This window comes from Lactuca serriola, chromosome 5, assembly GCF_051521515.1.
Source record: "Lactuca serriola cultivar US96UC23 chromosome 5, Lser_US96UC23_V15, whole genome shotgun sequence".
Lineage (NCBI taxonomy): Eukaryota > Viridiplantae > Streptophyta > Magnoliopsida > Asterales > Asteraceae > Lactuca > Lactuca serriola.
Genome location: NC_136412.1, coordinates 193,373,856 through 193,389,896, shown reverse-complemented (window position 1 = coordinate 193,389,896; position 16,041 = coordinate 193,373,856). Strand labels below are relative to the sequence as shown.

The 16,041-nt window shown below is 33.6% G+C and overlaps 1 protein-coding gene across 2 annotated transcripts; it reads left to right on the top strand.

Annotated features, from left to right (window-relative positions):
* The first annotated feature begins 5,231 nt into the window (after positions 1-5,231).
* Positions 5,232-15,806, top strand: LOC145053431 (serine carboxypeptidase-like 13). 2 transcript variants are annotated; one of them, XM_079001477.1, is made up of 14 exons: positions 5,232-5,535; positions 5,717-5,862; positions 6,226-6,302; positions 6,668-6,790; positions 6,957-7,059; positions 7,273-7,310; positions 7,468-7,569; positions 7,673-7,759; positions 13,825-13,899; positions 14,131-14,202; positions 14,301-14,449; positions 14,628-14,741; positions 15,101-15,155; positions 15,523-15,806. In XM_079001477.1, the coding sequence occupies exons 1-14, from the start codon at positions 5,309-5,311 to the stop codon at positions 15,604-15,606; spliced, it is 1,452 nt and encodes a 483-aa protein (XP_078857603.1). In that variant the 5' UTR covers positions 5,232-5,308; the 3' UTR covers positions 15,607-15,806. The 2 variants fall into 2 exon arrangements, with proteins under 2 accessions (XP_078857603.1, XP_078857604.1); XM_079001478.1 differs by lacking the exon at positions 7,273-7,310 and having other exon boundaries at positions 7,496-7,569.
* The last annotated feature ends 235 nt before the right edge of the window (positions 15,807-16,041 follow it).

Here is a 16,041-nt window from a genome sequence, read left to right as displayed (position 1 = left end):
TAATGATTTCACTCAGTCACTTGCTTCTGATGGTACCATACACTAGTCTTCGTGTACTGACACACCTTAGCAAAACGGTGTGGCATAACGAAAACATTGTCATATTGTTGAGACTGCCTGCTCATTGCTCCTGTCTGCGCAGGTCCCTAGTGTCTTTTGGGGAGAAGCAATCCTAACTGTTGTGTATGTGATTAATCGTATCCCTACTTCATTGAATTTAGGAATATCTCCTTTTGAGAAGTTGTATGGTCATCGACTAGACTACTATTCCTTACAAGTTTTTGGATGTACTTCTTTTGTTCTTCGTCCTCATGTTGAAAGGAACAAGTTGGGGCCGAAATCTGCTATTTGTGTATTTTTGGGGTATGGTATTGGTCAGAAAGGATACTGTTTCTATGATCCTGTGAGTCATAAGTTAAATGTTTCCCGGCACGTTACTTTTTTTGGAACATATTCATTTCTACTCGATTCCTGCTACAACCCACAATGTAACAAAGTTTGATCTTCTGCGTATTGATCCTTTTAATTAAGATATAGAGGCTTAAGACTCATCTATGCCACATGATCCCTCGGCTCATGACACACCCACTTCTTCAGAGGGTGCCTTGACTCCACCTGTTCCTGAGCCTGGTCCTTCGATTATTGAAGTTGAGGATCCACCTCCACCACCACCCCTCAGGAGATCTTCTCGTCCTGTCAAGTCTACCAAGCTACCAAATTTTTCTTACTCTACATATTCAGGACCGTTTGCTTCATTTATAGCAAGCATCCATCATTTGTCTGAACCTGAATCATATAGAGAAGCTGTTTCAGATCCTCTTTGGTAGAATGCTATGGCTGAAGAACTCACTGCTCTTCATCAGACTCATACATGGGATTTGGTTTCTCTTCCTCCTGGGAAACATACGATAGGTTGTCGTTGGGTGTACAAGATAAAAACAAAAGATGATGGTTCTGTTGAACGATATAAGGCTAGACTTCTAGCAAAAGGGTATTCCCAACAGTATGGTTTTGACTACAAGGAGACATTTGCCCCAGTTGCAAAGATGACGACAGTTCGTACTATGATTGCAGTTGCATCCGTTCGACAGTGGAAGATCTTTCAAATGGATGTCAAGAATGCCTTTTTGAATGCTGACCTTCATGAAGAGGTTATATGACCCCTCCTCCAGGAATTCAACACCGACCGGGCAAGGTTTTTCGGCTTCGCAAAGCTTTGTATGGGCTCAAGCAAGCCCCTCGTGCTTGGTTTGAGAAATTCTCCATAGTGATTACCTCTCTTGGATTTGTCCAGAGTAATCACGATTCCGCTCTGTTCGTTAGATGCTCGAGTGCAGGACGGATTCTTCTGTCCTTATATGTGGATGACATGATTATTACAGGTGATGACCATGGTGGTATTGAGTCTTTGAAGCATGATCTAGCTCGTCGATTTGCTATGAAGGATTTAGGCTTGCTGCGTTATTTCTTGGGTATTGAGGTCGCTCAGTCTAAGAAAGGGTATCTTCTTCCCAGACTAAATATATATATCTGACTTGTTTACACGGGCGGGACTTTCTGACAATCGGACTGTTCATACCCCTCTTGAAACCAATGCACGATACTCTCATACTGATGGTGTTCCTTTTTCTAATCCGAATCTTTATTGCACTGTGGTGGGAAGTTTGGTTTATCTCACAGTCACTCGTCCAGATATTGCCCATGTTGTTCATGTTGTCAGTCAGTTTGTTACTGCACCTACCTCTATTCATTGGGGAGTTGTTCTTCGTATTCTGAGATATCTTCGTGGCACTCAGTTTCAGACTCTCTTGTTTCCCTCGACGTTTTCTCTTGAGTTACGTGCCTATAGTGATGCTGATTGGGATGGTGATCGTTATGATCGTAAGTCTACCACTGGATTTTGTGTATTTCTTGGAGAGTCTCTTATTTCATGGAAGAGCAAGAAACAGGATGTTGTGTCTAGATCTTCCACAGAGGCTGAATATCGTGCTATGGCTGTAACTACATGCGAGATTATCTGATTACGGTGGCTGCTTGCGGATATGGGAGTTTACATTTCTTCACCTACTCCCTTGCATTGTGATAATAAAAATGTGATGTAAATTGCGAAGAATTCTGTTTTTCATGAGCGGACGAAGCACATTGATATTGATTGTCATTTTACTCGTCATCACCTACAGCTTGGGACCATTTCGCTTCCATTTGTTTCATCAACCTTGCAACTTGCGGATATTTTTACGAAGGCTTTATCAGCTTCTCGGTTTTGGTTCTTATGTGACAAACTCTCAATGCTTATTGTTGCGGCATTGTGAGTTTGAGGGGGGATGTTAGTCTATATATTATTAGCCTGCTTGTTTATGGGCCCTTTTGTCTTTAGTCCATTAGGGTTTCTGTCTAGCTAGTATTTATATCCATTTTATTCCTTGTAGTCTTTATGCTTTTCTAGGAGAACCCTTGTAATTTCTCTTTGTTATAATCATATGCAAATGTTATCATGGGTAATTGGGTTGAATGATTTGATAAAATTAATGAACTTAATTATTGTGGGTTGAAAACCCTATGTGCTCATCATGCTCCCAAGCCTGACGCACTCAGTTTCTCGTAATACAGGTAGTGGCAATAGAGCACAAGAGTGATGATCTGATGAAAGAACAATAGATTATAGATCATTAGAATAATAGATGTTATAAGGTCTGTACTATTTATGTTTATTCTTATGTATTGTATTGACAATGATATCCCAGCGTTTTTAATATAATGAAAACATATTTCTTCGGAAATGCTTTGATAATTTACTTATCATATTTTTGGGAACAAACTCGGCAACATTATTCTTAAAAAAGATACTCTGATTTTCAAATAAAGCATAAACAAATCGGTCTTTTCTGGCCATGAAATTGAGGATGTCACAATGGTCTCGGTGGTGTACTGGCGATTTAAGATGAAGATGATGTAGGGAAGGTTTACAAAAAAACAAATTGTATCTACTACTCTACTGAAAAATAAAAAAGTGAAGGAGTTGTGGTTTCCATGAGTGTGTGCTTAAATTTATATTAAAATAGAGGGAAGATTTGGAAGGGATATCTGTAAATTTGAAGGATCCAGCACGAAATGAAAATTTTGAACGAAAGGAAAAATTCGAACGAAATTTTCAGAAAGAAAATTAAATGAGGCGGTTTCACATAGGGGTGTTCACGGGGCGGTTCGGATCATATAATAATAAAATTATGATCCATCACAACAGGGTGGGTACCTTGCTAGCACTAACGATACCTGAACCGAATTGTTAATAAAATCGAACCGAACCAAACTGTATAAAGGCAGGTAACCACGGTTTCACAGGTATCCATTAAATTTAAAAAATAATAATCAATCAAAATTACAAACTCCATTTCAAACAATTATTTTCTGAAAATAAAAACTCATAAAAGGATGAGTCTAATATGTCTATTTGTACGCATTGGCTTAATTCACTCCTAACCTCTCGTAAATAACCCATAATGAAAACAGCCTGTCTGATAAGGCTGTACAAGGGGAAGGGCTTTGATAAGAAAGAGTTTGAGGGTGTCCCGTTTAGTTATACTTTCTAATAAACCAACTCTTTAATATTATAAAACCAATCATCAGTTCTGGATTTACGTAGACACGATGGTGCAAACTACAATCAGTTATTGACATAAGGAAATTTAATATTTATTAATTCTTGTGTTTTTCGGCATGTGACCTCAAACTTCAATCAGTTCTGGATTTTTCTTTTTCTTTATGTTTTGTACTTTTCTCCTTGTATCGTCTTGATGTGAGGTGTTTTTAATATATTTGTCGATTAAAAAAACATACCTCAAACTAATTCTTTGGATACGAAGGATAAATAATTTGATATCATAAAACCAACTTCACTTCTACATTTATGTACGCATAACAAAACATAGTATATTCAAATTCCAGTCATTGGGTATCCGCGGATACCTAAATATCCAAACCGAAACCGACCGGTAGGTACTCAGTTTTTCTAGTTTCCGTTTTTTCAGTTTCCGTTTTCTCGGATTCGGTTTCGGGTTGGCCGGATCGGCTCGGTTTTTCGGTTTTTTTGCACACTCCTAGTTTCACATGATTAAATGGGGCGGTTTTTATTGATTTAATAGTGCAGTTTATAATTCGCACCAGTAAATATGTTTTTAATGCTTTCTAGGAAAACCGTACCAACAAATGGATTAAATGATACGATTCATTGATTTATTGACGCAGAAGTGTTTTAATGATACGGTTTTAGGCTACCACCACTCCAAAAACAAAAAATCAATCGCACCAAAAAATAGGCTCTATACTAGTGCATAGTAACTACATTTAATGACAAATATATTTTAGTCTAAATAGTGACTACTTATATATTTTAGTCTCTAATCTAGTTTGAGGGCAGACCTATAGTAACGACTAAAGTTTTAGTCACCAAATTATTTAGTGACAACTCCTTTTATTGTAGTGGCCACTTGGTTTTTGTCACTAATTATCATTATTTGTAGCGATGAGAGTTCATTTAAAGTATGTGACATCACCAATCCGTCTTCTTTTAGAGTTAGCCTCTGCTCGGTTCTCTTATAGTTTTAGTAAGACATAAGAAACTACAATTCTAATCACGTTTATTTGTGACATGAAAACAACTTGTCGTTTTGTGTAAAATGCTAACGTTTTAAGACTCTCATTTATCCTTTTTGGGCCTCCATTTACTCATTTAGTATACAAGTAAGGAAAGTGTCGGTTCCCATAAAGGGGACGTGTATACTTTGGAAAATGGATTATTATAAAACTAAAAAATTGTGGAAAATATAGTACCAACTACAAACCCTGTAAATTTAATAATTAGCAATCGCAAGATTTTTTTCACCAAATTAATCAAGTTATGACTTCACTCTTTTTACAGTAAGATTTCGCTTATGTTATTTATTTATTTTTTTTTTGGTAAGGAACTACAATTCATGTTATTACAACAAAATTTAGGTATTTTTTCTGAAACTATTTCATCTATTAAAACAAAACAAAACAAAAAATAAAAATTAGTGATTGGTTTTCAGTAGGACCAAAGTTGAACAATGTATTTTCCGTAAGTTTGTGGTAGAATAAACGTTTTTCTTGTTAACCAACTTTTAGTTTTTTGTATTAAAAGTATTATTTGAAACTTTATTCCACTTTTATATCGGTGTGGAGGATATAAGATTATTACCACGCACAACTAATAAAAACTTTGAGCTCTGAACATTGTTTTCTGTTAACATTTTTCTTTTTTTCTTTTTTTGCATAGAAATTAACCACAATGAAACAAGAGCCACATTATCCTCGTCAAACTTGTAACGTCTTTAACAAGTTCACATGTCTGGTATTGCTGGCTGTGTTTCTTCTGGTAGTTGTGGTATTGCTTGGTGTATTTCTTCTAGTAGTTCCTTCTACCGAGGTTGTTCCCTCCGAGGATACGGAGTCTAGGTTCCTGGTTAAAACACTGCCAGGTTTTCTTGGTGATCTTCCTATCACACTCGAAACTGGGTAAGTCTATGCGTTAGTTTAATTTCATGTTTTTTGCTTTTATATATATATATATATATATATATATATATATATATATATATATATATATATATATATATAGAGAGAGAGAGAGAGAGAGAGAGAGAGAGAGAGAGACTTGAATAAACTAACTCTTAAAACAATATGAATCTTCTTCTAGTTACATTGGGGTAGGAGACTCCGAAGACGTGCAATTATTTTACTATTTCATTGAGTCCGAGGGAAACCCAGAGAAGGACCCTCTAATGCTTATGCTATCAGGAGGGCCTGGTTGTTCTGGTCTTGCTAAGGTTTTAGCGGAAACAGGTATTTCTAAAATGTGTAACCGTTTGTTTCTTTTTCTTTCAAGTGGGTTAACAAAATTGTATTGATTCTTGGGTCATGTGTACCTTTTATACACTTCTACAAGCTCAACATAATTGATAACGAAGTTTTAGTAGTAAATTTTTGTCTATACCTCACTTTACTATTCACTTCCTACCTTAGAAAATTAATAAACCTTTACTGTTAAAAACAACTCTTAAGCCACCAAAAATAATAACAAAAAAGCACACACAATAGCTTTGAGACTTTGTTAGTACCGTTTATAACTTCTTGATTTTACATCAACAATGTGTACTATGCCATATGTTTTTTTTTTATTTAACACGTTCATGGTTGTGTCTATAGGACCATTCACTTTCAACTATGCAAGTTCCTCTTCGAAGAAGCCAATCCTGGAGATAAATCCGTACAGTTGGACAAAGGTCTCTAACTATATATAATTGTGCTTTTACTTGTTTTGCATACAATCCTTAGTTTAAACTATACCAGCACTTGACTATAAACAAAAAGTTTTTATTCCTAAAAATACGTTTTTGAGGACATAAAGATTATATGAACTTTGATGATTATTTTTTGGAATACTAATAGAATTTAAGCTCATATGTAAGAGAGATCTATGAATTAGATATGACTTCTATTTTGAATGGGTTTTGAATGTTGTATGTAGTGTTCTTTATATATAAATGGATAAGGATTATATTTGTATTTTATGTTTTACAGTCTACTTGATATTAGAAATTCAATGAGTACAAGTTTTTGATATAATAAAATTAATTTTACAATTTAGGTTGGAAGCATAATATCTCTTGATCAACCTGCTGGTACTGGATTCTCCTATGCAGAAACTTCCGATGCTTACACAACAAACGATACATTATCAGCAATTCAGGTTTACGAGTTTTTGAGGAAGGTAAGATTACAAAGTCATTGGTTACAAATTTAGAACTTATCTTGTAAATATATGATGCAAATGACACATTTAATGTCATCCAATCATCAATTTCAAGTATATTGTAGTTTGTCTATTATAAATACAAACTAATATGAGTGTTTGCTTGTTGTGTCTATTTCAATAGTGGCTTATGGATCATCCAAATTTTCTCAAGAATCCATTATATGTTTGTGGTGATTCCTATGCTGGCTTAGTGGTTCCGATGATTGTTGAAGAAATATATAACGGTATTCTTTAGTACATGAAGTTCTTTCTATAGAAATAGCTTTGGGAAATAGAATTATGTTTCAAAAACATCTTGCAATCGTGTTGTTTTTGGAAGTTTCAATATATACAATGGCCCAATAATTAATCTTCTTTTGACTAATTAAATTAAGTCTATCTTAGATCATTTGTCTTAAGATGCCATGTTTTCAACATTTTGTTTCCTACTTTTATAGGTAATGAAGTTGGAGAAGGGTTGCATATGAACATCAATGTAAAAATAGATTAATCATTTGGATAAGTCAAATTTCATATTTATCATACATTTTGTAGCATGAAATTGATTTTCCTCGATTTGATCACCATAGTGATTGAAAATGTTTACATATTTTTCATGGATCACTGAATTTGATATCTTTTTTCTAACTTAGGGATATGTAATTGGTAATGCTGTAACAGACACAAATGATGAATACAATTCGCGAATTCCATTTGCTCATCGCTTAGCACTCTTATCTGATGAAATCTACATGGTAAATAAGTGCATTTGAAATGTCCAATAATACATTAATTTACAAATATATTATTTTCATAAAATTGCATTATGTTCACGAATTTAGTTGTATATTTTTGTAGTCTGCTAAAGAGAATTGCTTTGGAGAGTACTTGAATGTAGATCCTAACAATACTCTCTGTATAAATGATCTTCAAGTGGTAGATAAGGTACATGATCTTGACTTTAACTTGAGTTTTGTGTTGATTAAACATCCAGAAAATGTCAACATTTAAAATATCTTTTTGGCCTACCCCTCTTTTGTGTCCATATATGATTTCACTTCTTTTAGGATTAACACTCCATACATTTCCTATATTTAACTGTATCGTTTAGATGTATATTATGGTTATCTTTTCTATTAAAGTTGGCTTTAGTGTTTTGTAGAAGATAATAAAAAAGTAATAGTTTAATGTACTTCCCTTTCAACATGTAGTTTATCTTTAATTTATTAAGCATTTTGGGTCGGCTGTTTTTGGTCCTTTATTGCTTGATTTTTTCCACAATAGAATCGATTTTTCATTTACTAAAATTTTCATTAAAAACACATAATCATACATATTATTTTATCCATATATTTTCTAAAAAGTGGCATAAGAGACAAGTTGGTGTATTCCTAAAGTATATGCCAAGAATGACTATAATGAGGTTGTTATCTTCTAAACTTGAAGGTCAATGTGATCAAAATACTGAGAAGGAATATATTATTGCCTTATACTATTCTCATGAAGATTACTACTTGTTGTGATCACTAAAAATGTAGGTATAAGGAGTATAGATTGCAATTCAAAAGACAAAAGTTCAAGGAACAAAACTATCAAATGGTTGTTATGGACATTTACCTCTCAATTTAGATGATGTTATTTTAAAGTTAGTTTAGAAGGATATGACTAAGGAAGCGTAGGAAACGCATGCGATGACGCATATCATAGAAGATTGAGTAATGAAGCTTAAAGTGCAAACCTTGAAAAGTGACTTTGAAGTGATATGGATGAAAGATGGTGAGTCCATGAAAGATTTAGCCATGAGATTGAATATCGGATTAAATACAGTTATAGTTGGTATTTGATATGATAAAATATGTAGGAGATTAAAGTGGTGACGAAGTTTCTTTGAGACAACCCACTGTGATTTATGCAAATTATGGCATCGATTGACTAATCTAAGAACATTAAAAATATGACAATGGAAGAGGTTGTAGGTCAACTCAAAACCCATGAAGATAGACTTCAAGGTTATCGAGAATGAGAGGATAAGTCTTCTATATTTCCCCCACATGTTGAGTAAGAATATTGATCTAAGAAAATAAACAAGGGAGACTTACTAAACAATTCAAAAGAAAAAAGAGGAATGCCAAGGAAGAGGTTAAGGTTGTGGTCATGACTCCAATTCAAATAAAAATGACAACATTTATTCTAGAAAGAATAAAGGAAAAATCAAATGTTTTGTTTATGAAAATTTGGTCATTTAGCATCGGAATGCCTAAACTAACTGCAAGGTGGGGATACGAACTTCACTCAAACCAATAAAATGTAACACATTTTGAATATTGATCAGAGTTCATGATCAAAGGCTACTCAAAGTTCTAAGAGATCATGTGAAATTCTTTAATGGTTTGTCCGTCGATTTTTTACAACAAGGGTCAGTTTATATGATTGTATAATCGTCAAGAAGAGGATCATTAATGAGGTATATTTAATTCCGAGTCTTACAAGTGGTATTATTAGACTTAAACAAATTATGAAGGGGGACCTAAGTCATTATATATGGGATGGTATTAAGAGTGTTCGATAGAAATAATACTATACTTTTTAGGATCAAAAGATCCCCAAATCGATTATATAAACCCCTTTTGAAAACGGATTGATTGGCATGTTTAGAGGCTCAATATGAGATTCTTTGGTCATGGAGTTCAAGACATGATCTTGTTAACTTCTTATCCTCAAACAAATTATATGAGAAAAATACGACATTTAAAGTTCCAAAGGCCAAACACTTAAACTCGCTATGTGAAGGTGTGCACTTGCAAACAAAAACTCAGATTCATTTACCGGTCAAGAGGTTTTTTAGGATAAAAAAACCTTCCAAACTTATTTACATTGATTTATATGGACCAATTAGAGGCAGGTCTATTGAAGGGAGTGATATTATCTACTTTTGGTATACAATTGTAGCTAGTGGATGTGGGTTTACATGTGATCAAGAAAGTTCTGAATTGATAAATGCTCTCAAATGATGCAAGTCAATGATTGAAAGTTATGATCTATGAGATAAAGACGCTTCACATTAACCAGGGGAGATTTTACTATAAAATGTTTCACATTTTTTATGAAGAAAATAACATTAAAAGGTGAATCATAACACTGCATTATCTAAACAAAATGGAGTTGTTGAGAGGAAAAATCAAACCATAATAAACATAGAACGAAGTCTTCTCTAAGGAAGAATGTTAGACATGCACTTACTATTCTTAAAGGTTTACCAACAAAAACATTTCCTAACATCACCCTATATGAAGTATGGTTTGGCTTGTTTTTGCTAATCTTGTAGGTGATCACTTAAATAAGCACAATTTTCTAAGCAGTGATAAGGTATTTTGAAGTTGAATATGAAACAAGAGTCAAAAGTTTTTTATCTACAAGACTTGAAGTTGTGAGTTTGTGTTGTTTTTATGAAAAACAATGTTTGGATTGGCGAATAAATGTTTAGTTATGAGGGATCTTACAAGGCCACAAAGGTACACAATAGAAGCAATAAAAACAATAACCTCATAAGCCAAAACCAAATCCATGTTCAACTAGATTTATTACAATTAAAATAAACAAGAAGAATCTAGAAACATATACCCTTATAGTCTCTCGTAACCTTTTTCTAATACTATTGGAGAGAGTATGTGTGCTAAGAGCCTAACATGGAGCTCCTATTTCATAGTCAAACCCAAGATAAGATTCAGCAAAGCTTTTGACTCCTTCAAATCCAGCAAACACCATGAACATCGAATGTAGAAACTGAGTTTGTCGAGTATATGTCGCGTATTAAGACTGACATGCAAAGTCGATGTCAAACTTGGGAGGTTTCGATACAATTTTAGTGTTAGCCAAATTTAGGTATATAATCAATGAAAAATCCATCATAAATTTGGTACCTAAAACCTGTATAGTATATATAGGGGTGAGATTAGGGTTTCCATAAAGTGATTGTTTGGTTACTAAGAAACTATCATACACTTTACACCCTTAAAGTTTTACTAGTTTCTATTAATTTATTAATCTCTAATAAATTAACAAACTAAATCCTTTTTTATTTATCTCTTGTTAATTATTGATTAAATCTTTCTTATGTGTAACGAAAAGGACCCTACTATTAATATTAATATTACAAACTTGTTGTGAATGTGGGCACAATCTTCCAATAACTCCTAATTACACAAGTCACCAACATTATATGGTCCAATTTCACAATTAATAAGTAAAGAGTATGTCATCTAATGCACCTAGTATACTCACAACTCGAAGTTGTGATACAACCCTTAGATAAGTTATCAAATATTCATTTGCTATTCATGATATCTATATAAACATAAGACATGGAAAAATGTCATTCTCAAATGTTCAAGCTTATATGTTTCCCGATAGAGACTTGTGTCGACTACAACAAACAGCACAATTGATCCATTATCAGTTCAGTATGAGCACGACCATGCATTTTGACATCAACACCAAATCATCGAGGGGTCTAAAGATATAGACTTATCATGTTAAGGTATAAGGACCAAATAAATTTTGAGTACATAGATTTCGCTTGTTCCTCATGTCATACCTGGTCAATCCCTGTATAGCTGCCAGTTACGAACAACATTAAGGAGAAACCAATACATAACAAATTGTAGGACAAAAACCTCATGAATCTTTGTTTAAAGAATACATGATATTACCATCTTAAAATTACTCGTGAGAGAATCCATGAAGTAATCTATAAGTATGGGTCACTTCAATACTTGAAATCTTCATTTAAGTACTCATGAGTATTGGTCACAATCTTATGTTATCTCTATCTCCATAAATAATCTAGCATGCTCCATGACAATCTTACATCACTGCATATTTCCAAAAATAGAACCGAGTGTGGAAGTTTGAATAAATTAATATTTTGGAAGTGACTCAAAACATGCAAAAGATGAACATAAAGTGTCATTTTAACCCCTCCATTTTGAAATCTATATAATATCACTTTCAACCCCCCCCCCCCCTCCCCAATTTTCTAAATGTTCCTGTTTATCCCCCATAGTATACAAAATCTGATTTTCCTTAATAACCTTTGTTCGTTAACATATAAAAACTAATTTATTTCTTGCTTATGTTTTATATATGTGTCGGTATAAATTCGAGGTGGTCGAAATTTCGACATAAATTTGGAACTTTCGTTCGTTAACTAAAAAAATAAAGTTACTTTCATTTTTTATGTATGTGTCTGTATAAATTCGAGTTTTTCTATGTTTCGATGAAAAAAATTATGTTTTCCCGCTTATTTTAATGTAAGTTTTCTACGTATGAATCGGGTCACATATAACATGTTTTCGATTATTTGAACTTCCGTTCGTAAAATTTTAGAAATTAAAAATTTTACTTATTTTTATGTACTTTTCAGTATAAATTTGAATTTCTTTACGTTTCGACGTAAAAGAGAACCCAATTTTTTTTATTGGAACAACAAATCTAATCTATTATTAAACAACTCATCAATTCTATTTATGTCCATGACGAGAGTAAAACCCTCGATTTCAATGAGGGTGGACAACACCTGATACCGCTCGGCTACAAGCCCCTTGGTAAAAAGACCCCATTAGTGTGGTGCTCTAAACGGTTCCATAACTCAAAACATGCAAAAGATGAACATAAAGTGTCATTTTGGTTCCATAACTCTAAACGGTTCTTTTAATTTACTCCGATATGAGTGGGGCTTTCCGAGAGCTTCGTTGATGCTGGAAGAAATTATTTGAATTTATTGCGACAAAATGTGGCCTATGCTTTATTGGTCCCACAACTCTAACATTGTGATTTCTCCTTGTTTTTGTTCATAATCTGGTCGAAGCATGCGGATATTTCTTCTCTAATTAGACAATTTCAATAACCACATACTTCTGTTTTGCGCAGAGGCCGGACCCAACTGAGTCAATTCAGCCATCCTGTGGAATTCATGGATGCTTTGAGCAATTTAGTCGAACTCTTTTTTATGATTCTCCCTTAGCTTCCTTCGCCAATCTTGGATGGAACTAAAATTTTGAAATTTAGACAACATAGTAACAAAAGGGGAAAGATTTTTCTAACATGCATCGCCAGCTCTCATTTTCCTCATGTAACCAACTGTCTTTCAGTTATCAAGCCCATTGGGTCAGCTCCCGTTAGCCCTTTGTAGGCATGAGCATTTGGACCTTTTGGATCGGGCCTAACCGGCTACGAACCAGACCGATTTGTTAGTAAATAAGCCAACACCGGACCAGGTTTACGAATTAAACATAAAATTGTGTAATATGCTGTGTTGTAAAAATCGCATAAAATTATAGAAAAATCTAGTGCAAATGAAGTCGATGTCATTTAAAAGATAAAAGAGTGTTTTATTTCTTATGTAGATGTAGAAGTTAGAAACTGATTTTGAGTGTAAAAGGTTAAAAAAAATTCTTTGAACATTGGGCTGGAAATGTCATTGTTGCTAAAATCCAATAGTTGTATTGTCTAAATCGTTTAAAACTATAGAAAAACAGTGAATGTGAGGTCGGTTCCATTTATAAGATATAAGAGTCTATTTTATTTTTTGTTTAAAAGTCAAAAACTGAGTTTGAGTGTAAAATAATAAAAAAAAAAAAAAAAAAAAAAAGAAATTGTTTAAACATAGTGCTCGAAAATGTCATTGTTGTTGAAATTTGATGGTTGTTGTATTGTAAAAATCATATAAAATCATAGAAAATCCATTGAACATGAGGGCAGTATCATCTGAAAGACCTTTCTTCATCCCATAGTCCCTTGTTTCCTCTATTCTTCCGCAACAAAATCTGTTTTTTGTCCATAGATTTGAGCACTAAAAACACAGCAACATACATGCTCTTTTATCTTTTTATTTCTAACATATTATCGTTTCTTTGATCATTTTTTTTTGTAGCATATTATTGTTGATTAATAATGTCATATTTTAAATATGTAGGCAGTATGTTTGATGCTTTCTTATTTTTAATATACAGTGCCTTGAAAGAATTAAAATGGAGCACGTTTTAGAGCCGAACTGTGACACTTCAATTGCCGTAAAAGGGTGTCCTGTATAGCTCTCTCTCTCTCTCTCTCTCTCTCTCTCTCTCTCTCTCTCTCTCTCTCATTTAGCAAAATGATTTTTTGAATGATAAACTATGCAATTTTTTTTTCAATTATTATGGTTTTTCATGTGAAGTATATGTAATGATCATGTTGAAAGCTAGTATCATTCGATGATTCGACCACTCTTGAGTATTATGATTTTCAAGATTAATATCGTCTATTTATACTTCTCGTAGGATAACAAATCAGAGTACTTAAGTGCATGGGCTAATAGGAGAGATGTGCAAAAGGCTCTTCACATCCGTGAGGTTTTGTAGTTCACATTTTCAATGAGTTATATATATGCATATTCATCTTGATTATGTAGATATATAATAATTAATCTCATGACCTCGATCATAACCAGGAGTCTAAAGACGCCAAGTGGGTGGCATGCAATGAAAGCTTGAAATTTTATTATGACAAGGAACCCATATCATACACGCACAATGTCTTGAGTAATGTTGCCTATCATCGACAACTTGCTAGTAAAAACTGTCGAGCTCTTGTATATAGGTCTTACCCTCCGTTAATTTTATTTCATAGTTTTTATCTATATCTTAATATCTACTATCTCTCTTCTAGAGTCAATTTTTGGTTGACCTTATCCATGCATGCATGTGGTACTTAGAGAAATTGCGAGCAAACAAACATCCTTTACATTTTGGCTTTTTTTCTTTCTATGTTCGAGCAGTGGAGATCATGACATGGTTGTTCCCTATTTGAGTACATTAAACTGGATTAAATCGCTCAATTTCTTAGTCGTGAATGCTTGGAGGCCCTGGTTTGTTGACGATCAAGTAGCCGGGTTAGTTGTGTTTTCATTAGAGCTATATATCATCATTGGTGGTGGCAGCCACTTTAAGTGGGGTGCATGGCCCCACTTCGAGGTGGGTCCCACCACATTTACTACCATAAAGCCTTCAAAAAAAATCTGATTCTTACTAAAAAGTCATTCCTTGACACCCACGTTTACATCAAATACACTTACTTTTCTATAAATAACCCATTTTTTATTAAATTTCACAATTTTATACTTGCATGTATTTTTTTATCAATAATAGACCCTTGTTAGATTTTCTTCTGGATCCACCACTGTATATCATCAAAATAAATGCGAAAAATAGTAATATTTCAATACTATTTTGATACTCTTTTTTATTATAGATACACCAAGAAGTATTCGTACCATGATTACAACTTGACATTTGCTACTGTAAAGGTGAGAAATCTTCCCCACAAACTTCTCCGGACATGGTGCTATTCTCTGTCTCATGAAAACGGTTATCTTTTACTTTGTAATGATGTTGACTATTTAGTCTCTTCCTATCAAAGGATTTTTGGCCTAGTGGTATCAGGGTATGTAGAAAATGTGTCTGACGACCCTCCCCAAGTGGTTGAGGGGTCGAAAAATATATAGAATTAAGAGTAAGATTAGAGGGTCATGTATGTTTATTGTTCAAAACATATTAATCTCTTCCTAATATAGACTTATAAACATCTTAATAAAAAAGTGTTGCAATTTTAATGAGGTAAAAGAAGTATTCATGTTATGATCATGATGGTTGATTTTTTTTTTGTATCTAAAGGGAGGAGCTCACACAGTTCCAGATAATAAACCTAAAGAAAGTTTAAGCATGCTTACGAAGTGGCTGGTTGATGACGCTTTGTGAGTAACAGTTGCAGGGTTTGATGTTTGTTTCTTATCTTGTACGCATCCTTTTGCATTTCTTATATACTTTCTATAACTCAGGTTCAGTGGATATTGTAACTTGTTCATATGATTGTTTGTCATACAATCATTCTTCAATAACTGTTGAACACACTTACATAATTTTGTGAGATATATAGTCTATAGTAGTCCTACTTATAAGACATCACTTTCAGCATAGGTGAAGGATTTGATTTTTGATTACTGTAAATAAAATTTAAGTCCTATGTAAAAGTTAAACAGCTGCTTGATTTGAAGAATTTTAGGTTCATTTGTTGTTTTCTATACTACTGGCAAAATTTGACCCAACTTGAAAATAAAGGGTCGGGTTGAAATTTCAACCGGTTTTGTTAATGCGTCAACCCATTCAACATGTATATTTATTTATGATGGATTA